This window comes from Etheostoma cragini, chromosome 21, assembly GCF_013103735.1.
Source record: "Etheostoma cragini isolate CJK2018 chromosome 21, CSU_Ecrag_1.0, whole genome shotgun sequence".
Lineage (NCBI taxonomy): Eukaryota > Metazoa > Chordata > Actinopteri > Perciformes > Percidae > Etheostoma > Etheostoma cragini.
This window is the reverse complement of record NC_048427.1, coordinates 18,784,895-18,808,906: the sequence shown is the minus strand read 5'-3', so window position 1 is coordinate 18,808,906 and position 24,012 is coordinate 18,784,895. Positions and strand designations below refer to the sequence as shown.

The window sequence follows — 24,012 nt, the reverse complement described above, 5'->3', positions numbered from 1 at the left end:
ACTAGAACTCACCGGAGAAATGTAACCTGTCCGGGTGTCCTGCTCTCTTTCCAGAGCGATTCTCAGCTGGAGCTCCAGATCCTGCTTGTGCTTGTTTGGGTCAAGGAGCTGCTGGTGGCAGCTCTCCAACTGTGCCTTCAGGTCCTCTATCTGCAGGAGCACCAGGGGAAGATTTTGTGTAGTTAAGAATTTAAAAGGTATCAACTTTGTGAAATATTAAAGGCAAGTTTGGTAATGTTGAAGAGTTAGCAAGATTTGAAAGTAGGACCTCCTTGGGGCTGCATCTAACCCGTGCCCTCAGGACAAAGACACACAAACGGACATCCACACGGACATACACACACATTTACTGCAGAGCAGAGCAGCAAACCCGCCAATAGCGCGCCAGGTCGATAAGGCAGTTTGTGATTGGTTCCCGCAAGAGAAGCAGGAGAATTAAACTTGTCTTAATCCTTGTGTTGTCTTCCCGTCAACCATGGAAAAACGTTATCGCTTTTCTGACATTTTTGTCACTTTTTCAATGTTGTGGGTGCTTTTTTTAAATGTTTTTTCCAAAGTTATTTGATATTTCTAATGTTGAAATTTTCAGCTTATTTCAAAGGCCCATTTTTTTGTGATGAAAAAACTGAAAATGGGTCAAATTTGACCCAAGGACAGCACAAGGGTTAATAATGGTGTCGCCCTGCACAGTAAAAACTGGAACCAACCCAATGTGCTGTCGTGATAAAAGAAAATGTAGTCCCGTTATGAGAGACTCAATATCCTTTGGATCATGTACTGCCTATTGTTAACCTGGTTTGCAATTTGCTGTGTGTGCACCTACTGAAGTTGATATTAAATAACTAAACATACCCCTTGTTTGTAATTCACCAGTAGCTGCTCCAGCTCAACAGCCTCTCTGGATTGCACTGTGGCAGGCAAAGGCACCCTCCTCTCCTCCCGTAGGGGTGTCTTCTCAACCCGTTGCCAGTGTTGTTCGATCACCTCCTCCACCCTCTGCTGCTTCTCCAGAGACGTGGGAGCTAATGAATCGGTTTGTTCGACTCCCTCTCCACTCTCACAGTCTGTCCTCCCCGCTTCTTTAACGGGTGTTTGCTCCACTTGTGAGCTAGTCACAGACTCGTACCTTTTCCGCCTCTCCTCTCTCCTCCGACTGCGCTCCAGCTCGACCAGGTCTAGCTGGAGACTCTCGGCCTCTTGAGCCCGCTGCTGAGCCAGAGCCTGAGCAATGGGTCTAAACTCTGCCCAGTCGAAGGTCTTAGAGCGGCCTTCTCTTCTGCGGTCACGTGCCCGGCTCTTTGTGACACCTGGTGTGGATTCTCTCTCCACAGATGAGGCCTCAGAGGATAGAGAGTCCTGCGTGATGTCTGGCCTAAGCAGACCTTCTAAAGAAGAGGAGCCATAATCCTCAGTTGAGCTGAAAGTCAATAACAAATTCAGGCAATTAAGTTTTAGCTTCAAAATGCTCACTGTCCATGTCCCAAAAGCTGGTCTTGATATCACAGACTCCTTGTGTTGCACCTGCCAGAGACAATCTGCTGGCATTTGGCTGAAGTCCACCAGTGGGTTTTTCCCCACTCAACTTTGTTTTCCCTGTCTATTTTTGCTGGGGAAACTAGTGTTGTGGAATTTACTTTTGAATACAGGGCTTGAAATTAACGCTTGAATGGGGCCAGTAATCCCTCTGTTCTGACAAGCAGAACGCCTTATGCAGTTATCCCAACGGACAAGTGAAAAACAAATGTGGTCCTGAGAGTGAGAGCTGAGGCTCAGCGACACGTTCAGCTAAAGTACCTAGAAGTACAAAAAGGCCAGCATCAGCCGAGAGGCAGTGGGGGAACAGCATATGGAGCCAAACCTTTTCACATCCAATTCACCGAGTTATATGTGAAAATGTTGTGGTCCTATGTGGTATTTCCCCACTGCCTCTCTGCCGTTGCTGGCCCCCAGCAGCTTACTTAGTTGTGTACTGAGGCTATTTTGGGCTGGCGTTCAATTTGGTTCCGATCAGTGAGGTAAAATTACTTTTATTGAAGTCTGGTGGCTTTGAGCTGAGTATATAATGGCTAAAGAATTGGACATCTCAACCCGGCTAAAAAAAGCTTAATGTCAAGCCCTGGAATGTATATAACACCTATTTAATAATAATAATTTATTTAAAAAATTGAAAATTGTAGTATTGAATGCTGCCTTTATTAGTTTAATTTTAAAACTAGTTTTTCTGGTTTGTTTATGACACTACATAGTCTATAAAAGAGAGACCATTTCAACCATAAATGAGCAGTACATGTTTTCCCCCAATATGCTTGAAAATAAAATAATGTTGGAAAGAGTAGTAGTAGACGTTGTGAAGACGTGACAGAGCGGTGATGCCGTATGCGGAGCCGTAACACAACATGATGCCAGCGCAAAAGGGTTAATCGCGTTTCCAGCTTAAACCAGAGGATAATTATTTGTCATTATGGTTAAGAAATGTGTGCAGCAGTGCTGACATAGTTGTACTGACCTTGCCACATCAGGGGCAGTGGAGGGTCTGACGTTCTTCATGACTGCCTGGATCCAGTTCCTGCGTATTCCTGCTGTCATGGCCGACAGAGTGTGCACTCCCTCCTGGGTCTAAACATTTAAAAGCAACGTAAAATATAAACCCTGTTGTATTGTAATACAACTGACCTGCATTAAATAATTCTTCATTTTCTGTTTTTGTTTAGAGGGTGTTTTGACAGTGTATGCCATGAGATTATATACATTTGGCTACTTTGCCATTTTGTTGTAGTAGCTATCCGTTCAACATAGAGACATGTGGAACTGCTTTATTTGATTTTTCTATTCATATGTTTAAGTACTTTACTTCTCAGGTATTTCATATTTGAAGGATTGTCCAAAAATCTGGTTATTTTATTCTAAAGCAACAAGAGAAGCAGATTAGGCGAAGAGAACATCAGGCCAAGGAGAGAGTTTTCCCTTCTGGAGAATCTGTGTTGGCCAACAACTACGGAGGCGAAGCTAAGTGGGTTCCTAAACTAGCGTTAATGGGATCTTAGAGTCAGAATCTCTTATATGTCTTTTCCACCAAGGCAGTTCTGGTGCTGGTTCGGAGTCAGTGCTAAATATCAAACCGGTTCTTTGCTTTTCCACAAAAATAAACCTGGCATTGGGCCAAGAACAGGGGTTCCAGTCAGCACCAACTTAGCGCTGGTCTAGAGATGAGAACCGGTTACGTCAGGTGCTGGGAGAGGGGCTACCATGACGTTCAAAAAACAAAATCTTCTGGCCGCCATCTTTTAAAACCCCGGTCAGCTGTTAAACCACAGAGAGCTGTTAATGTTAGCTTTGGACATGGATGGGAAACCAAAACAACCAGGGTCAGTGGAGGAAACCAACGGTCTGCTAGTTCTCAGGCTGTGGAAAAACCAGCTGGTTCTTAGATAACTGGTGAGTAGAACCAGCACCAAACTTGCAATAGCACCAGCCCAGAACCAGCACCAGGTTAGCCTTGGTGGAAAAGACATAGTAGTAAAAAGGCCACCCCGGGGCCCGCTGCTGACGGGCACAGTGCTCTGAGCCTTCTGCAGGAGCTCCGACTGCTGTCTGCCGTCTATCACTATTAAACTGAAAAATGTTCATAACCTGTGAAAACTTCTCGTTGTTGAGTTAAATAGTAGTCAAATCCTGTGTTTTGGAACTGTGGTTTTAACACCTGATGTGAGCCATGCCATAGTATGCATGAACACCACATGCCACCGCTTCATTGGCATTGCCCAGACACCTTGAACAAGCTGGTTAAATTTGCAAATAATCCGTGATGTACATGCATGCCAAAACCGTAGATGTTATCCCTTACAGGACTACTGTATATTTAACATCACCTCGAATAGGCCCCTTCTCAACCCCGAAAAACCCTGCATGCTGTTTGGCCAATGATGGGTTAATATTCCGTCGTTGTCCAGCATAACATTGTTATATCTAGTCAAATGAAAGAGTATATATAAAAAGAACATTTTATAGGAAAAACATCACAAGGCAAAAGCCTCTTACGTACATGTATTTGGAAACCATAGTTGCGTTGAGCCTGGTATTCAGTGACATTGTAGCAAGTGGACAGGTCCATCTCACCATCCAGGTCCGAAGCCTGAGGTGAGACAAAGGTGAGACACATGAAATAAAACTGTTTACCATGAAAAAAGTATTAAGATAAAATAATATGCTTACCTCCTCTGCAATGGAATCCTTGTAGTATCTCAGGCTGTGATCCGTCAAAACAAACCAATATTTCTTCCACTACAACATGACAAAAAGAGAGTTCTGTACAGCAGCCACTCACATCCACAGAGCATAATAATATAATAAGATATATAAAAGTAGTAGTGGTCAATGAAACCTGCTCTATAATAGCACAGATTTTGCCTCTGTATATCATATTAAGATGTACTTGAAAGCCCTCTGGCTCCACCCTAGTCTGTCAAGTCAATTGAAGATACAACATCAAAGTGTGACCACACCCCTGTAAAGGGCGTGGAATGTCAGACATTCAAGAGGGCTTTAGGTGGATAGTGCAGATGCTGTTTGAAATGGCTTTTGACTTTATTCGAAATTACTTTTTTTTTTTCTCATAAAGAAACTTCGTGAAAATGCTGAAACTAAAAGTCTATGTATTGCACCGTGTCAATGTGTGTGGATCATTTGGAGGAAGATACAGATTTTCCTTGTACAAAAATAATGATTTATTTTTACTGTATTTGGCAATAAGAGAACATTTTAATTTTTATCTTTTTTATTAGTACTTTTAACAGACAAAGGCAGATTAACAGTTCATTTTTTACCTGGCTTTGCTCATCCAGCTTTACCATCCAACCTTTCTTGAAGTTTAATAAGTCCGGCTAGAAAAAAAGAAATGTTGAAAACATTAAAAAAACAAAAACAAAAAAAAAACACACACATCTGCAGTTGGATATAGTACAGAAAAATATCTTTGGGTATTAAATAACATGCAATATGTCATCAGAAGTAGGGGTGGGGAAGAAAAGAAAAAAATCAATACAGCATAGTATCGCGACATTTTTAATACTGTATCGATACACAGTTGCCAAGACTGGATCTTTTATTATATACAGTATGTGTTATATATGCAATCCCATTTTTCAGCAAAAGAATTGAAGTGAGATGAACAACGTACAAGTAATGTATCTTTTTAGATAAAACAGATTTTGACAAAGTTTTCCTTTGTCATTTGAATTTGGAAAAACTTAGAAGTTGGAAAAAAAGGTACGAAATTGCAATACATCACAGAATATTGCAACATGTTTAAAAGCGCAATAATATTGTATTGTGTATCGTGTATTTTGTGTATTGTTATGATATCGGGAGGCGTCTGGTGTTTCCCACCCCTAATCAGAAGCAATCAAATACAAACCTTTTTCCTTTCTGAAAGTGTTGCAGTAGATTACCATCACTTGCCTTACAATATAGCAAAATAAAGCAGCCTGAAAAGCAGCCTGAAACAATTCCTAAATGGCACACTGTATGCAATATGCCCAATTACAAGTACAAAATCATATTGTACTTCTAAAAAAAAAAATTAAGAGCAGAAAAAACACATGCTCACTCAGTCAGCCGAGGGTAGAAGTTGACCCTACCCATGGATCAAAGACAAATTTGGAAGATATCATGTGATATTGTCTAAATGCGGTCCACTGGCCACTGTCTGCCTGCTACTCCAGCTGACATAGCAGAACCCAGTGCTTAATACTGTGATTCCACACGGTGAAAGAAACACACGTGAACGGTGACCTCAGGAAGCAGTGGCTGTGATATACGCTCGTTTCTCTGGCTAACAGAAATATACACACAACACAAGATGGGTGCAATGAATACACGCAGCAGGCAAAAACTGCACACAGAGGGAGCAGAATGAGGAGTATAACCTTGAGAGTAGAGAGAGAGAAGAGGGCTGCACTGCCCCTCGCAGCATGGAGGTTTGGCCTACAACATCCAGACCCTCGCACCACCACACCATGGCCAAAAAAACATTAGGAAAAACTCATAATGCTGCAGTACATACTGTATCTGTGTCTCATACATGCTCCATTTCCTCCATTAGCAATGTCCCTAGTAAAGCTTTCTAATCAAAGCTGTCATGCCTCTCTGCCCCAGTAACCCATCTCCCAGCCTAGAACCTAGAACTGATCCTGACCCAGGAGCCTACAGCTTAGCAGAACAGGAAAGGTTTTGCGAGACCAGAGACACACTGGCCATCAGTGGGAAATTTAATAACCAGTGTTGGTTAATGTACAAACAATCGGAACAAATTTAAACCCAAACATTATCATGAGCTATATCAGCTGCATCTTGCTACATCCAACAATCTCCTATAAAAGTGCACTAGTTTGTGTGTAGCTCAGCTGCAGGTTTTCTAGCAGCATTGTGGGACACAACCAGCAGCCTGGTGTGTAGATGTTACCCTGGTGTACAGCTGAAACGATCAGTTGATAATTTGTTTGACAAAAAAAAAAAATGTCACAATTTCTTAAAATTTTATTTTTTTCAAGCAGAAATGCCATAACATTACCTTGCGGCCCAAAATCGGCTTTGTGTAACACACACAAACACACACACTTAACCGAAGCTCCTCACAGAGGAATATGAGTAATTTAGTCTCAAATGATGGGTTCCTCCTCACACTGACACACACACACACACACACACACACAGCTGTTTTACAAAAGCAAGAGAAGAGTATAAACTCACCGTCATGACGGACTCGGTGGTCCTTCGGTCCAGGGACTTGGTTCTCCTCAGAGGGGGCAGGGTGGAGGGAAAATCCAGACCCTGACCCACGTCATGCCTCCGCTCCTAAACAACACACATGCACGTTTTTCTACATTGCTTCCATACCTTTGAAATGAGTTCTAAAAAAAATATACACCATAAAATAAAAATACAAAAGAATGCCGTTTTTCTATGTGAACATATGGGACACAGAATCTAATTTGGTCGTTTGGGTGGGATTTAAGGTGCAGTGGAAATAACAACTCCTTGCTTCTTTGTCAATCCACGTGTTTTGGGAGTATCAACTCTGCACAACACTGATCAAATAGAAGGAAAACTAAAAACACACTGACAACATTAGGCTAAACTTGCCAACTTTAAATCTCTCTGAATTGTTTGTAAGCAACAGTAAAAGTGAATGATGGCTTGTGTGTGCAAATGCAATACACAAGAAGTCTTGGCATCTTTATCCTCATGCAGTATATTTATCTGTGCATGACTAACAAAGATCTGAGGCCAGAATAAAAAACCTGAGTGTTTAACAGTGTTTGACTGTGGCACTCTCTAAGGTTTGGAGTGGTTCTAGCCGAGCGCAGAGGGCCAGGGTGGGAAAGGGAAGCATAGTCACAAGGGGAATCCCACCACAGAATGGAAAATGGAAAGGAATACAGCGCACGCTGCTGACCCTTGACCAACAACGAAAACAAAGACAGGACGGAGAGAGGCAGAGAAGAAGGGTGAGGGTGAAGGGAAAAGGGGAGATGCTGGGACAGAAAAAAAAAAAAAAAACTCGGAGGTTGTTGCAATGCCAAGCCACATCTGCTCTGCACTCTGAGGTTTAAAAAAAACTGTTTACACATCATTACACCATATCTTTAAAAAAAAAAACTGCTGCGCAATGTGACACTGGATCACATATTCACACACACACACACACACACACACACACACACACACACACACACACACACACACACACACACACACACACACACACTTACATATTCACACACACACATTCTTACCTCTCTGTGAAAGCGTCTGTGCTCACTACGGCCCTGTCTGGCTCCACTTAGCCCCAAGTCCTCCACCTCCATTTTTTCCGGGTTCTCCAGATCCAAGGCCTCCAACTTCTCAATAACACCAGAGCGACTGCAAATCAACGGAAACACGGACACACACACAAACACACAGAAACAAATATCAATCCATTATTTTGAATTTGTTCCTGTACATCAGTCTTCTTCATTTTTTTATCCAAGCACCATATCCGTACGTGGTAATTGGACTGAAAGCATTTGAGAAGAAATGGTCTCACATGAGGGATCAACAATGAAGACATTGTGTTGCTCTTGATATTTTCTGATGATGTTTGATTTAGTGTACGTCTAAACAATAAGCAGAACAATCGGCTGAATGTTTTATGATTAACTGTTGGTGTTACCCCTAATAAAACTGTTACCAAATTTATTTTCACCCTTTAATCGCTTAGCCCTGTTTGTGAAGATTTCACAGTTTAAGCTTTAAGAATTAGGAAGAAATGAATGAAGAATTGAATTGGCAAATATGACAAGGCTTTTAGGCCTCTTCAGATATGGAACATGAAACAAACCCACGGTTTGGCTCGTGTCACGGTTTTAGGTTAACAGTTTTCGGTTGTATACGGTTCTTGTTATTCTGCTTTCAAAGTGGATTTCATCACTCATTTCATTGTGTTATACCAGTTTTAATCCCCTGGTCTGTTTGTTTTGAAGAGGAGGAGAGCTCTGCTGATAATTTGGCTCACGTTATAAACACTGAAGGAATCTAAACCAGGAGAAGCTGATGATTGCAACTCCCCTGATTCCACGCTATTTTACAAATGTCATCAAACTGAGCGTGTGACCCCTAGTGACTGGAAACAATGTTATGGCTGAACACTGTTATGGAACAACAGCAGGAGACTAAAGAACCAGACACTGACCTCCTCTCGGGGCTGAGGACGGCCTCCCTGTCCTGCCTGTCGGGGCTCTTAAACCGGCTCCTCTTCTCCGCCTTCCTGGCCTCTGCCTCCATCCTTCGGGATCGAGGCGTGTCGTGGTGGCTGTGGGAGTGGCTGCCCCTCTGGCTGGCCGGGTGGCCGTCGGTGCTGCCGCTGGCGTCCGAATCCAGAGAGCTGACGGAGCCGCTGATGTGGGAGCCGTTAGAGAGCAGAGAGCTGCCTGAAGGGAACGGGTCACTGGGAGTTGGGGAGAGGCACCGCGGGACGCCCCCCAGACTGGAGCATGAGCCTGTCGGGGAGAGCAGGTCACTGGGGGGCTGGGGCGCAGAGCCATGCAGCACCAGGCTTCCCCGGTCAACCTCGTCCCCATTCACTGAGCCTGCGTCGGAGCCCTGGGGTGCACAGTCACCTAGACAAGAGAAACAGAAGACCCCGGAGAACCTCTTAAACAAAAATCCTAGACTTTACTTTACGGTGTTATTATCTTTACTGTGACACATTTTTTTTACCACCAATACCTCTAAAACATTCAAAATATATATCACAAGATCAGATTTTCACTACAATCGTGACCAAAAAAATAACAATATTATAATCAAGGGGGGGTCAAGGTATCACGGTTTTCGGTTGTGTAGGGTTCTTGTCATTTTTTCTTTTAATCTGTAACACTCCAGATATATACTTCAGCATATGATACTGTATATAGTTTAATTATCCACAATGTAGGATACAGTATTGAAAAATTGTTATACCATGAGAATATGAAAAATAAAATGAGAATATGTATTGCCATCTACAAGAACTTATTGGCCTTTTTAGCACACGAAGATTGAAATATTTCAGAATATTCAAAGGGGCTTGATTAAGTACTTTATTTACATTGTTAGTTCATTTCCTTTCCTGGTATGAACAAGTTTATAAACACTACATAGAGTTCCTCTACACAAAAATTGTATTTGTCTCCGTACCTGCGGGGGCCAGCGGTGATCCTGGAGGCAGGTCAGCAGGGGTCCAGACAGCAGCCCCCTCAGCCTCTCTCTGGTTCAGCTCCTCCTGCCAGATAATGGAGCTTGAATCTGGAACCAGCTCCGCCTCTGGGATACCAGAGCCGGTCACTGCTACCTTGGCTGGACCTGGTTCCTGGACACATGAAACAGTCAAAATCAAAGACGTAAGAAAGGTGAAATATCATTTCAAGCTGTGTCAAATACCTTTGTGTACTGTGAAAGGAGTATTACCTGAGAGGTTGTAGGCTCCACCTTGCGTTTCTTCTTCTGGTTCTGTTTGTTGGTCCGGGGGTATACCACTAGCTGTTCGCTCCACCTGGAGACAAAGGAGAGTGGGTTTGCCATTTTTGTGTGTGCGCAGACTACTGTACCCACCGATCAGCAGACACATCAGGATAACTAACCCATTGATTATCTCTTTATTCTCTCCTCTGATGAAGTACTCCTGGTCCGGGGTGATGATGCACAGGGAGTTCTTCTGGCCCGTCTTGGGCTCTGCGTCTATGACGTCTGTACAGTGGTTCATGTTCACCGTGCCCTGAGGCAGTGTGCTTGGCTAGAGGAGACACAACATGATATTAGTCTGTGTATTAGTTTATACAGCATAATTTAAACTTTGGATTAAATGAAAACTGGAATGCCTAACAGGGTTTCCTGCAGAAAATGTGTTAGTTAGGTGGTAGGGCTGACAATCTCAGCCTGTCAGTCAGGCAGTAGGGCATAGTGAACACAGTGGTGCCTGCTTGTAACACATATAACACACGCTGTCTGCGTGGAGTTTTGAGGTGTAAACCCACTTGCAACTGCTTTACCGGCATGTGCCGCAACCCACTGCAACAAAGTAGACGTTATTTTGCTCCGTCAGCACCACAGCTCTGCGTGTGTGTGTGCATGCATGCATCCATGCGTGCGTGCATGCGTGTGTGTGTGTGTGCGTCGGCAATCCAAGCTTTGCTCTCTGTCAAGATGCAGAGACGTCAGATATGCTCGCGCTTGTGCGCTCTCTTACCAAAATTTGACCCCACTTGATTTTAAGTTTTAATTTTAAGTAAATTGGCATTTTATTTTGTTTGAGTTTGAACTTATCCAGGGCCAGTGGGGCAAGTAAATTTCTCTTCCACCAAGTGTCCCAGACAAGGGGACAAGCCTTAATGTTGAGCCCTGTCCCATTGTAAAAACTAATTTTTTTTCCAGTTCATGGCACGTTTATTTTTTATTTTTAAAGCATACTGCAGAGAAGGGAGGCTGGCGTTTGAAATGAAAGGGAGAAAACAGGACAGAGTAACACGGAGGATATTGTTCATGTACATTTGCTTTTGAATTATGTAAGTGCTGCGGGAAACCCTGCTGAAGCAGATAACCTACATTTAAAAGTGGAAATAACATCCTTGTGTTTTTCTCTTGTTGTCTTGTAATATTGTTGCCTTTTACTGTCATGGTGTTAAAAAAATGTCCTATTGAGCACTTTTTTTCTCTTGTAGTAGGAATGTCTTGTCTTATTTGTTGTACATTTTCTTTTGTCTTCTTCACTGTGGGATGGTGAGAAACAAGCTTTTAATTTCTCTGCGTGTCTAGTATATGTGAAGAAATTGACAATAAAGCTGACATGACTTGAAACCCCAAAAAATCCATCCATCTTTGTCTGCTTATCCCGGGTCGGGTCATTCAAAAATGTACAAAGCATGTACAATGTACATCTTATGATGGACGATCCAACAGCACTGTTCTATTGGTCTGGACACTTTCTTTATCAAATGGACACCTTTTTACTCCCCCTGTGAGTTTGCTTCATTTATTCTGGCTGGTGTTTACGTTCCATTTTACATTCTGTGTGTGGAGCAGAATAACCCAGATTCCTATGTTATTGACTTAAACTAAAGGTAAAGACAGTTCATTTATTGTCCGACCAGAGAGGAGAATATTTTGGATCACTGTTACACAAACGTCAGCAGTGCATATCACGCAGTCCTTCGCACTGCACTGGGACACTCAGACCATGACCACGGTCCACCTGATTCCAGGCAGAAATTAAAACTTTATAAACCTGTTGTGAGGACATCTACGAAGTGGACCAGTGAAGCTGTGGCGGATCTTCAGGCATGTCTGGACTGGACGGACTCGGACGTTTTTAGGACTGCTATAACTATACTGTACACCACTTTGTTCAGTTGACGTGGAGATGTTCCTCTGGTTGCCGATAGAAGGATTCAGTGAGTGTTGCTTTGATGATGTCACAACAGTTTGAACGGTGAGCAGTTCAAAATCCTGCCTACACTAAGGGGGTACCATCGGCAGTGGAAAACCAAATGGAGAAGAAGACCTGTCGAGCCGTACCATTCAGTAGAAATGCGGCAAAAGTCTCTTCCAATCCCTCATTTCCAAAGCCTCCCTTTTCAAGAGACCGGTTTTTGGGCACACTGAGACCGTACTGTATGGACACTCCATTTTTATCACCAGATCACCATGGTAACTCGGCAAATCCTTTCGGGTGTAGCACACTCTGAGCGAAAAGGGGAGATTGCAGCAATGGGTTGCCGGACTAAAGCCGCATTGTCAGTGAAGAAGGTAGAGGTGCGTATGTTTTGTAAACCAGCTAGGACACAGAAGTGCTTCTCTTATAACACGGACAAATCTCAATATCTAGGTAGATATACATATTTAACAATATGCTGATCTATGATTCCTGTATGCTATGTATGTCAGGATAATTAACACATTGACATTAAAACTTGGTAACTTATTGTCTCGTTAAACATCAGAGCAAAGAAATATCCTAAACTTCCTTTCCAACTATCTTTATGTCTGCTATGAATTCTGCAACTCTGTTCTCAGGGTTTGCTTCTACAGATGTAAATCAGGTGCTGGGTCCTGTTGCAGCTCCTTTTAAGGCCACTGAACCCAGATCCAGCTTCATTAAGATCTGCCTGTAAAACCCCCAGGGGCTGCCAAATATGGCAATTACACTGTGTCGCACTTTAAAAGTTAAGACGCTGTGGAAGAATTTTTCTCCACTAGAGAGAAACGATCATGATTGAGAATAAGTAGTCGGGTGGAACTGTGTGGAACGATGTACTGTGGAAAAACATGGTCACATCAATAACAGAGATATCTGATAAGAGGAGAATGGTACCATATATTCAGTAGTTTAAGTGTGGAGAAAAAGCAGGAGACTATAGGATATACAGTATATTATGCACTTCAGTTATTTATTACCAGTAATAGCTCTTTTTCAAAGCTTTTAACCCACTTATACTCTGTTTATTATACGTCCGGTCTTTGGAGGGAATATCTTTTACATTTTAGCTAAAGTTAGCTTCTTTTTAATATGAGGCTCTTCAGCTGTGTTCCTTCTCTAGAGCTACAGTGTGTCCTTAAATATCTACAGGCCACCTAAATACAGTGGGAACCTCATTTGGTGAATTTATTTGATGAACTACTGTCTATAAACTGTATTTAATTTGATTGTGATGGTGATTTTAACATTCATGCTGACAACCCCCAGGACAGAGGGACTAAAAAACGGTGTTGTCTTTGTAACTATGGCTTACTCAGCATGTGGCGGAAACCAACACAATAAGGGGCAAATGCTGGATTATCTCCAAAGGTCGAACGTTCCAAGGTTATGGTCATTGACATCTCTCTCTCTAAACATTCCTGACGACATTGCTTCCACTAAGGTGAAAGCTGTCTCTGGTAGGAAAAGCTCTCCATGGAGAAATGCCACACTGGTAATAACAGAGAGAAAAGCTTAAGTCAGATGGCAAAAAAATCCCCCCAAAAAATCTCCAGGGTTATGATGACATCTATAAAAAGGACTTCACGTTCATAATTCGGAACCGAGAAATGCATGCGGTCCTTCTCCGACTCTGTTAGCAATAATAACAACAACAATGTGCCTTGTTTGCTATTGTCGACAGGCTAACACACACTCCAGTGTCAGTAGCATCGGAATTTACATCCACCGAAAAATTAGACAGCAGCAGTCTCATCTGAGGTAATTACATGTAATTCTGACTTAATTGTCTCTATTACTCTTCATGGTTAGGGGCCAAAATCGTAATCACGATTAAAATTTCAATTAATTGCACAAGCCCTACTTCATTATTTGCTCATCACGCCATTAATCCACTATACACATACTATATTACATAGAAAATATGTGTTTGCTGCTATATTTAATGTGCTGACTATCAAGTACGTATCCTTTAATCCTAGCTGGTCCTGAGAGTATTAAAGCCACTTGTTGCCTAGAAACTGCCCACTACTACTTGCACCAAAACAAAGGAGATTTATCTGCCAAGGCTACCATTCAAACACAAATAATTGTCATGGGTTTGACTTCTACACAACTAGGCCGATTCCATGTCCTCCAATTGTGTCGGCCTTCTATGGCGCTTGCTATTCTTAGCTTTGCAATGGTATATTAATAAAATCAACAACTTTCTCACAGACTGCTCTTGAGTTTTCCCTCTGGTTGACATGACACAAAACACACCTTAATTAAACTAAGAAAACAACCCTAAGGAGAGAAGTGAATTACTTTATGCTAAAAAAAAAGGGAAACGTCTTTACAAAGGTAATTCCCACGTTGAAATCTTAATTGTTTTTGTAGCAGACCATGCAATAGTTCACTTTCCAAAGAACCTGTAAATGCAGCATGAACAGTGGCGGTTCTACATTGAATTACACCCAGGGTGAGACCCCGGTCAACAGGAAACTTTATTACAGACGGAATACTTGAAATACTACGCATTTTTTTAAAATATAATATTGTTTTTTTACAGTATATTTTAAATGTTTAACACCACTTGAGCTACATTGTTTCATGTACAGTATATAGTTGAAATGACAATAGAACACACTTGAGTTGAGTGCCTCACTGTCGGCCTATTTTTTTCACATTTCTACTACATAAGTGACCCAATTTAAACATATAGTAATCTTTCCAACGGTAAAATATCCCTTTAATAACAAAAACCCTTAACATCACCTCAAATGTCCTTTGTAAAGCAAAATTATTGGTGTAATTACTGTTTTAACGGGCTGCAATTTTAATAAACGTTTTTTTAATGTTACTTCAGGGTCAATGGTTTGCTCCACAAAGTGGAAAAAATCCTAGTCGATAAGAGGGTTGTCAAAGATGTGGAGAAGCTGAGCCACCACTACCAAACATCATCCCTGAAGGCTTTTACACAGTTTGATCTTGTACTTCACACCCAAGAAAGTGGTTTTCCCTTTCATGGGCATGCTTTGCAGGTAATACAATTAATAATACATTCAGTAAGATTGTACACCACAGCTACTGCCTAATGGCTTATACGTATGGCATCAAAATTGTTTGGTCACTTCATTTAGCAATTGTATTTTTGTAGGTTGTACCTTGCCGCCATGCACTACAATGAAAATGCAGACAGCGAGCGAGCCACAACATCTGCAGGACACCCAGTACTCAGGGTTGTGTTCAGGAAACAAAACCCTACTTGGGTCTGCTTTTACTGCAAGGCCAGTAATAGCAGGCCCAAGTAAGTTGTAAACTACTTTTATTTTTATTCAAAAAAATAACGAAACATGGATAGTGACACTTTGAATGTGCACAAGTAGTGTTAACGTTAACGAAAAACACTTAACAAATAGTGACACATACAATATATACAGTATAAGTGTCACTATTTGTTACTTAAAGTACGGGATTACCACCCTAACACCCCTTCCCAAGTAGCCCCAGCACCAGCTGACAAAGCTGCAATAGGCAAGGTGCCTGAAGCGCCTGTTTGGACAGGATCAGACATTATAGTGTGTATCTATACATTTTGGTATTACGTATGTTTAGAGTGTTCTATTTCTATAACCTTTACTACATTTGATAAAACGTAAAACCCTCTAGGCCAGGGTGCTAAACCATGCAGGTTGGTGGGACAGGAACCTGTTGCATTTGTGTAACAACCTAATAATCAAAATAAGCAACTCATTTAGAGTGAATAATACCTGAGGAGGCAACATTACTGCAAAATGCAGATCTTGATAGATGAAGTATTTGTATTTGTTAAACTTGTATGTATGAAACAAATGGTGTTGTCAGAAATCATAGAAATGATTGGCCTCTATAATGTAATTAATTACAAATAATTAGATCAAGGCGATGATTTGAAATGATGATACGTTTTTGTACAATAGTAAAAGTAAACATGACAGACAACACATTTGAAACTAGGCTAATTGTGTTTGTATAGGTCTTTAAGGGTACATTTTGTAGCACTTTACGTGACGAGGAAGGTTAGTCAAAAGTGGATGTGTATCCACTTTGCATGACTGTTGCTGTTTAATACAGAACGTTGTAATTATTTATAATTAGCATTCATATTTCTTGGCAACAGATGTTTTTAACGTCAGTGGGCCTTGCTGAGCATAGAGATTGGCATGGGGTACTTTTCATAAGATCATCTCAATGCATGAAATAACTGGCCTTTAATAATAAAAATATGCCTGCCTCTATGGGAATTTAACATAGGGGTGAGTATACTTATGCCCCTGTATTTTAAGGAAGAACATTTATTTATTTACCATACATTATTCATTCACAAAGATGGGGAATTGGTGTCTTTAAAAGGTTGGATCTTCCTATGTTATTTTTTTAATTAAAGGCATTAAGATCAATTTCCAAAAGATGTTTTTTACCCCTCTTTTTAAATCAACCTTAGCATGGGTGTGTAAACTTTCTCAAGCCACTGTAAAACGAAGAGCTCAACGCACAGGAGGACCAAAGGAGGACCTGCAGCAATGTGCAGTACAACAAAAAATATGATGTTTTTGTGAAAATTAAACCATGTAAACCTGTTCTGGTACAACCTCCAAGTACAATTATGAACCTGAACATGAGCATAACATGGCCAATTTAACAGACAGGAAGAGCCAGTCTTCTCCTGACACCGCCATGATGGAAATACTCAAACAACAGTGGATTATTATGTCTGAAACATGGGTGACAGAAGCAGCTCTGGACCAAAGGGGTCTCTAGCTGACGTCTCCTTTAAAATGTTCTCATGGTCATTGAACCTTTAACCTTAAAGCTTTCAGGGTGGTCTCACTATACGCCCTAGTTCTAGAAAAAAACAGCCTATCTTTCTAGCTATCTATTGACATTTTTCATTTCAATTGCCTTAGCCATATATGCAACAGGGATGAACATGCTAAACTAGTCCTCTAACTATTTAACTATCTGATACATTACCAGCATTAGAAGAGCTGGGTGCTTGCTGTGGCAGGCCGTGTGTGGAATGTCTAGGTCTAGGGCATATCTGAGGTTTTCTATGTGGTTTTCAGGGCCTATGGCTCCCTTTCTCCTGCTCTCTGTGGTCCTGGGGCTGCGAGCTCACTGGAGTTCACCAAATAAGGGCATTGGAGGAGGAATGCTGCTTAGATGGGAGAGCATCTTTCCTTTTGCTGTGGTGAAAATAGTTTTGCTTTGAGACGTCACTGCTTCAGATAGCACCCTGCTGTCTATTAGGGGGAAAATGGCAGACTATGTCATAGGGCGGAACAATATGACCTAAAATTAAATCACGATTAACTGAACTTATTACCTTGATAACGATTACTTTCTTTATGATTTCTTCCTCTCACATCAGCATGAATCAGCCTGGGTGGATGGGTCAAACAACACAGGACTTTCACCCAGGAGACCCTGGACCGCGTCCCGTGGGTTGCAGTTCCTATCCGCATAATTCTCTTCCTAACCGTAACCGTCCCGTTGTTGTGGCCGGCGTGTGGTGTTTCGTTCCCCCGCTGTTGCGTGCCACAGAGGCCGCGGATCCTGCGCAATATGAGATCTGGTGATCGTGGATCATTGATTAGGTACAATAAACCATGTTTTTATTAATTTACATTAGTAAGCTACAGGATAGCATCTTTCAAAACATGACCTGCGCGAAAAAAGAAAGTAAATGTGTCATTGTAGCGTACCCAGCACTTGGAAATCCCTTGCAAATGCGTCTCTGTCCCCAGAACACTTCAATCCAAACTGGCGCCCGTGCGGCCAGCACTAAGCTGAACCATCCACAACACTCGCTTAACCACGTCATCCTCCCCAACTCTGCCCTCTTATCGAAAATGGTCACTTCTGGCTCCAAAATACCAAGATGGTGACGGGCAAAATGCCAGCCTGGCATTTGATCTGGTTTGCCATGAAGTCATCCAGTGTGACTTACTAGCCCACACCGCAATACTAACTAATCGGCATGTGAATAGAAATGCAAATATGGGAGGTGGGGTTTGCTCTCTGCCCTCTGGAATGTTAACAGCTGTGACTGAGTACTTTAAGTTTTATTAAGACTAATTTACATAATTCGGAGGGGGAAAAAAATCACATATTTTACATATTTGACACATTGGCTAGTGAAAATTAGAAATAAATATTATGGCATGCTTAAATTAAATTAAACGTGTTAAGATATTAATTTTTAATACATGACTAATGTATTCTACTCCTAAAAGGGTTAACAACATCTGCCACCAAAATTATCGCAAAAGGCTAAAGTACAACCTTGAAACGACTGCCTGGAAGATTTCTCCAGGATGTCACTGTTCCCAGCCCATAATAGTCCTGCACATTACTCCCTCTTAGAACCACAAAATGTTACTTTTACCTACATTGCATGTGCTTTTTTATTTAGTACTTATTAAGTAAGCTACAGAAAACATGAACTTCATTTAGCAGTAGCTAAACTACCTTCTCAACCGCCACGTTTTGCTCTCTCTCGTTCATATGGCAGCAGCAGGCAGTGCCAAAGTCACGTGAGACGGCTAGATTTACTAAAGTCTAGTTTTCTCTCAGACCACTTGAACTAAGCAGCCTCCCCCAGCTTCAATAGCAGGCCGAAAATAACAAAATATTCTTCTGCTTGTACCATATGGTAGGAACCTTTTTGTATAAAGGGTCTGTTGATGAACAGCAATAAAATTGAGATAATGTGAGGATCAAATGGGTTATATGAAAGTAAACCAACTAATAATATCTCCCTCCACTGGTGGCTCGAGCCATTAGGTAAACAATGAGGGGCTTGATGACATCAAGACCATTAATGTTTTCTTATCAGCTCAGAGGTTTTGGAAAGTTCCTACCCAGAACAAAGCCTTTGACCCAGTTTTCCTGCCTTGTGGAGCACATGAAAAGACCAAAGGACAATCGGGCAGACGGTTTTGGAATCGCTGTTACAATGAGAGGAAAAACACAACTGCACACCCGCCTGGGAGTCACTGGAAACGCGTTAAACAGTGGAAACACACACAAACACAACTACGTTTCCTCCCATTGTCATCACTGACAACACAAAGGGAATTACCAAATGTGATTCAAAATGGCTAATAAACAGGGGCATGTCTGGATATTATAAAGTCAGCTCATCGTATTTTACACTAACTTTGAATTAGAGGTTTACCAGTTTCAAGTAAACGCACCATTTAGTCCTGTCTGTGTTGTTTTCCGACAACGGCAGTGATAGTGCTAGTTTGTGTCTCAAGCTGCGGACTTTTGTACGTCGCGGTGTTGGAATTCTGAAATATAGTCACACTTTTACACTGTTTAGCTGTCAGCATTTTAACAGTGTTTAACCCAGCTACTAGCTAATGGTAGATTAACATTAAGGTTACCTGCTGCAACGCAGGTGTTAACTAGCGGGACATGCAGCGATGCTTCTGTTGCCGCTAACGTCTATTTCGGAGCATCAGAGAGCAGCCAAAATACTTATTGTTATTCCGTCTGGTAGATACCGGTTGTTTAGGTACGTTGTTATATTAGAACCGGGGTTCTGGGTAACTCAACTACCAACTGCTGCTGATCCGTTGGCCCTATGTAGCCGGCTCAAATCCCCATATTCTTGAATACCAACTGCCACTGATGCGTCCATGTGAGCATTCAACTGCTTTCAGCTGAATGTTGCACTGCCTGTCTGTTTTCACGGCAACCCTCCATAGAGATCTGTCAGCTTACTTTAAGTACCAGCAACAGAAAAAAATGTATTTTACACTATAATTATGGGTATTATCATGGTTAAACTTTGAAATTAATCCGCTGTTCACATGCATTCCGAACCGAGTGTGTTGATCCGTTTGGAGCACGGATCAACTATGGCCCGTTACACCACTTGTCAAAAACTGTTGCCATCCTGTGGAGTGTAGCTTATTTAGAAGAAACTATCCATAGAGGTTTCTCCTTTACAACACATGCGAAAGAAAAGGCCCGGGTGTTTCTGGCAGGCTGGCTGGTAGTGTGTGGTCCCCACTGTTTACACACACTAGCGGTCTAATCTCCAGCCTGATCAGCCTTATGGGTTTGGTCACCCGTGTCACTACCACCATAAACAGAGGCTTACAGTGGGCACCAAGAGTTGACTTCCTAGCCCTTACCTCTGTGGTTCTCAGACCTTTTTCACTGCACAATGCTCATTGAGTAATCTCCTTACAACATATGGCTTTGGGGGTGCTATCAGATTCAAAAGGCAACATATTTTGCATATTATCTGTGAAATGATTTCTGCAGCACTAGTTCCACTCTTTTAGAAAAACCCTACCTTTAGTGCCCCTCTATGAGCTAGATGGGAATGTTTCTAGTGACTGCTGACTTTTTACCCTTGTGATTTTGTCCACTGCCCCCAGGTATGCTTGCATTATCTTAGTCATATTCCTAGGCAGACCTAAGAACACACTATACACCGCACAATAGATGAAACACTTAACTTGAGTGATACTTTCGTTTCCATCCTGCATCTCAGACACAGGTTTTTTGATGAAATGATCACACACGGCGAAAAAAAATGGGTTTCAAGTCCCCAGACTATGACATTTTTTTTATTTTAAAGTGTAATTTTGTGTCTCTGGTGCTTCCACACGCATGCAAAGTAAAAAAAAAAAAAAAAAAACTATCCACTCTGTTTTGAGTGAGATCCGGTTTCTGAATGTCCTCTGCCTTCAGTCTCCAGGTGAGCTGTTCAAAATCTGCACGGCTTTCTACGTCACTAGGCAAGACGAGGTGGCTAAACATATCAAAGAGTTATCTAGCTGATGTAACCTTACCTAGCTACTGAGCATGTGTAACTCCCAAGAAAGATAGAGAAGTTAGATGTCTCACTCTGTTGCTAAACAGAGACCTAAGAGACACACAAAAATATGGTGTTTTTTGAAAATGAAATCATGTAAACCTTTTCTGATACAACCTCAAACTACAATTCTGAACCTGAAAATTAGCAGAATATGAGCGCGTTAAGCTAAAACACTATGAGAAACGCCTCAAATTGGGAAAGTGAGGAGATAACAAGCACAAACCATAAAGAATACCAACCAGCAGCCTATGTTCTAACTATGAACCAAGAAAAATTAATAGCCCAGGCATTGGTTTCAGTAGTATGTATTCGTAGCAGCATGGAAGTAGAGGAGTCTGAACAGTAGAAGATGCATTCCTTACCGATTCATCCAGTGCAAAACGCAGACAGCCATGTTCGTACAACACAAAGAATCGCCGTTGCCATTTCTGTCAGGAGAAATAAATACATGCAATGAGAAAATCCGGATTTTGATCCTTAGGAGGTGCTTTTAAGACACAAAAAGACAGACACATTGCTCTTTCTCAACAGACCAAAAACAAGTCAGCATTAGTGTTCAGCCTCACTTTTCATTATTTCAGAAGGGGCTGTAGGGACAGTGAATGGTGCTGTGGACTAGTATTCCTGCTACAGTACATTTCTGTGAATTAAGGGGAGGTATCAGCATATTTGAGTGTGCACCCATTTAGTGAACAAACAGGCCTATAATACATGCTCTTACCCGGGATCTCTGCATTGGATTGTCAAAGTCAGTTCCCTCAGGGGCCAAGCATAGCCATCCACCATAAATAGGTTTAGCCTGTAAAAGAAAGAAGGGAAGAGAAAAAAAGAGCAATGTAGGTAATCATTACAACCGAGGGGGATAGGAAGGAGAGAGAGTATGTAGATATGAGAGAGAGAGAAGAAAGACGTATGGCGTCCAGATATCGCTTCTATTATTATTATTATTATTATTATTATTACTACTAGTAGATCCTCTAGAATTCAAAAGTGTTATAAAATACCCTTTCCTCCTCTATGGTTTGTTTACTGGTGAAATAAGTTATTTTTCGTAGTTATTGTCATTTCCTTTTTAGATAAATCATTTAAAGTCCCCCCTTTTTTGTGCTGATCCGAAAATTGATCCGACCCGTGACTCAAAAGCACGATCCAATCCGAACCGAGAATTTTGCAGTCCGTTGCACTCCTACTAGTTGCGTACTTGAAACAAAATGAATCTACTTACAAGATTCACCTTCTAGAGTTGTTCAACTACATACTTCATCAGTTTAACCGTGGCAGAATAGTTCTAAAGACATAAAACCATAGAGGCTACTCCCATTGGGCAGCAGGTGGGCTGTTTCCTCTCTATTAATGATGATTGCTACTGCTCCATGTCACTGCGTGTCTTGTTTGAACCTGTATGGATGTGCCTATAAAGGCCGTATTGATGAGCAGAAACCATTCAAATTAATACGTTGCATGTTGTGACCAACATAAATCCAAATCAGTCTGGTCATTTGGCAGAAGATGACCAACGATTTCAATCATATGTTCTTATGTCCTCCAAAGCAAGGAGCAAGAACACATCCCTGCATTTGCTTACACATTTACACAAACACGATTGCAGTAACTTAAGGAAGTATTGCAAAACAACCGAGAACAGATTTCAGTCAGTAACAGGACTGGAACATTTGGTATGTGTTAAAACTATAGGCTTTGTAAAGTTTGACTCAGCTGTGTATCCTTACACAACATGGTGGGATGTCGAGCAGCAGCCGCTGGGAAACTCTACTCTGATTTCCCAACCCCACACTTCCTCTCTCCCACTCCAAGCTCCATCACATACCTGCCTGTATCCCACAGTTGATCCCACGGAGACCAAGACTGCCTGCATCCTTCATCCCATTCCTGCATTCAACCACATCTCCCAGATACCCTGATCACTTTTCTCAAACAGTTCATGTGATCAAGTGAAAACAGCAGATTTGAAACTTGAAGGGGAATAAAAACTCTGTTCGCACATGAACTAAAAGAAAAAAAGTCAACTCGTTACACTCCGTTCCAGGCCCGAATTGATTGGCTAATCGGGAGCACCGAGAGACTTCCTGGGAGGCCGGTCTGTTTTTTGTTTGCCATTCAGTCATCGTACTGGGTTGAAAACAGGAAGTTAAAATGTATCATTGATGCTGTCCCTAGGCTGCCTGGACTAGCAGCCCACTCTTTATTATTAATTCTTGCAGCCCACTGTTCTCCATCAGTGCAGTCTGGTTATTATGATGTGCCGTGTTTTGACTCCGGCGACGCCGTGTTGAGTAAACAAACAAACCGTCACCTTGTACACTTCAGTCTGTGGGGAAGGCGGGACTGGAAAGGGGAAAAGCTCTAAAAAGTGACGCGGCCGCTAAAGACGGAGAAACTTCTTCACCACCAGCTGGAGTCAACGCCAAATGAAGACGATGAGACGGGTACGCGATGCTACTTACAGTGGTGTGAAAAAGTGTTTGCCCCCTCCTCATTTCCTGTTCCTTTGCATGTTTGTCACACTTAAGTGTTTCGGAACATCAAACCAATTTAAACAATAGTCAAGGACAACACAAGTAAACACAAAATGCAATTTGTAAATGAAGGTGTTTATTATTAAAGGTGAAAAGAAATCCAAACCATCATGGCCCTGTGTGAAAAAGTGATTGTCCCCTAAACCTAATAACTGGTTGGGCCCCCCTTAGCAGCAACAACTGCAACCAAGCGTTTGCGATAACGTGCAATGAGGCTTTTACAGCGTCCTGGAGGAATTTTGGCCCACCCATCTTTGCAGAATTGTCCTAATTCACTTACATTAGAGGGTTTTCGAGCATGAACGGCCTTTTTAAGGTCACACCACAACATCTCAATAGGATTCAGGTCAGGACTTTGGCTAGGCCACTCCAAAGTCTTCATTTTGTTTTTCTTCAGCCATTCGGTGGTGGACTTGCTGGTGTGTTTAGGATCATTGTCCTGCTGCAGAACCCAAGTTCGTTTCAGCTTGAGTACATGAACAGATGGTTGGACATTCTCCTTCAGGATCTCTTGGTAGACAGCAGAATTCATAGTTCCTTTTGTCACTGCAAGTCTTCCAGGTCCTGAAGCAGCAAAACAGCTCCAGACCATCACACTACCACCACCATATTTTACTGTTGGTATA

At 41.8% G+C, this 24,012-nt stretch overlaps 1 protein-coding gene across 5 annotated transcripts in view; it reads right to left on the bottom strand.

The window, feature by feature from the left end:
- The window catches only part of mprip (myosin phosphatase Rho interacting protein), a 44,431-nt gene that overhangs the window by 16,033 nt on the left and 4,386 nt on the right, over positions 1-24,012 (bottom strand). For all 5 annotated transcript variants that reach the window (XM_034861289.1, XM_034861290.1, XM_034861288.1 and 2 more), the window contains exons 2-15: positions 21,571-21,648; positions 21,212-21,277; positions 10,161-10,312; positions 9,988-10,072; positions 9,718-9,889; positions 8,732-9,158; positions 7,794-7,920; positions 6,748-6,852; positions 4,824-4,880; positions 4,213-4,281; positions 4,043-4,132; positions 2,507-2,616; positions 853-1,417; positions 13-150 (exon numbers count right to left, since the gene is read on the bottom strand). In XM_034861289.1, the coding sequence (XP_034717180.1) occupies positions 13-150; positions 853-1,417; positions 2,507-2,616; positions 4,043-4,132; positions 4,213-4,281; positions 4,824-4,880; positions 6,748-6,852; positions 7,794-7,920; positions 8,732-9,158; positions 9,718-9,889; positions 9,988-10,072; positions 10,161-10,312; positions 21,212-21,277; positions 21,571-21,648 (2,241 nt within the window). The remainder of the gene's footprint in view (positions 1-12; positions 151-852; positions 1,418-2,506; positions 2,617-4,042; positions 4,133-4,212; positions 4,282-4,823; positions 4,881-6,747; positions 6,853-7,793; positions 7,921-8,731; positions 9,159-9,717; positions 9,890-9,987; positions 10,073-10,160; positions 10,313-21,211; positions 21,278-21,570; positions 21,649-24,012) is intronic.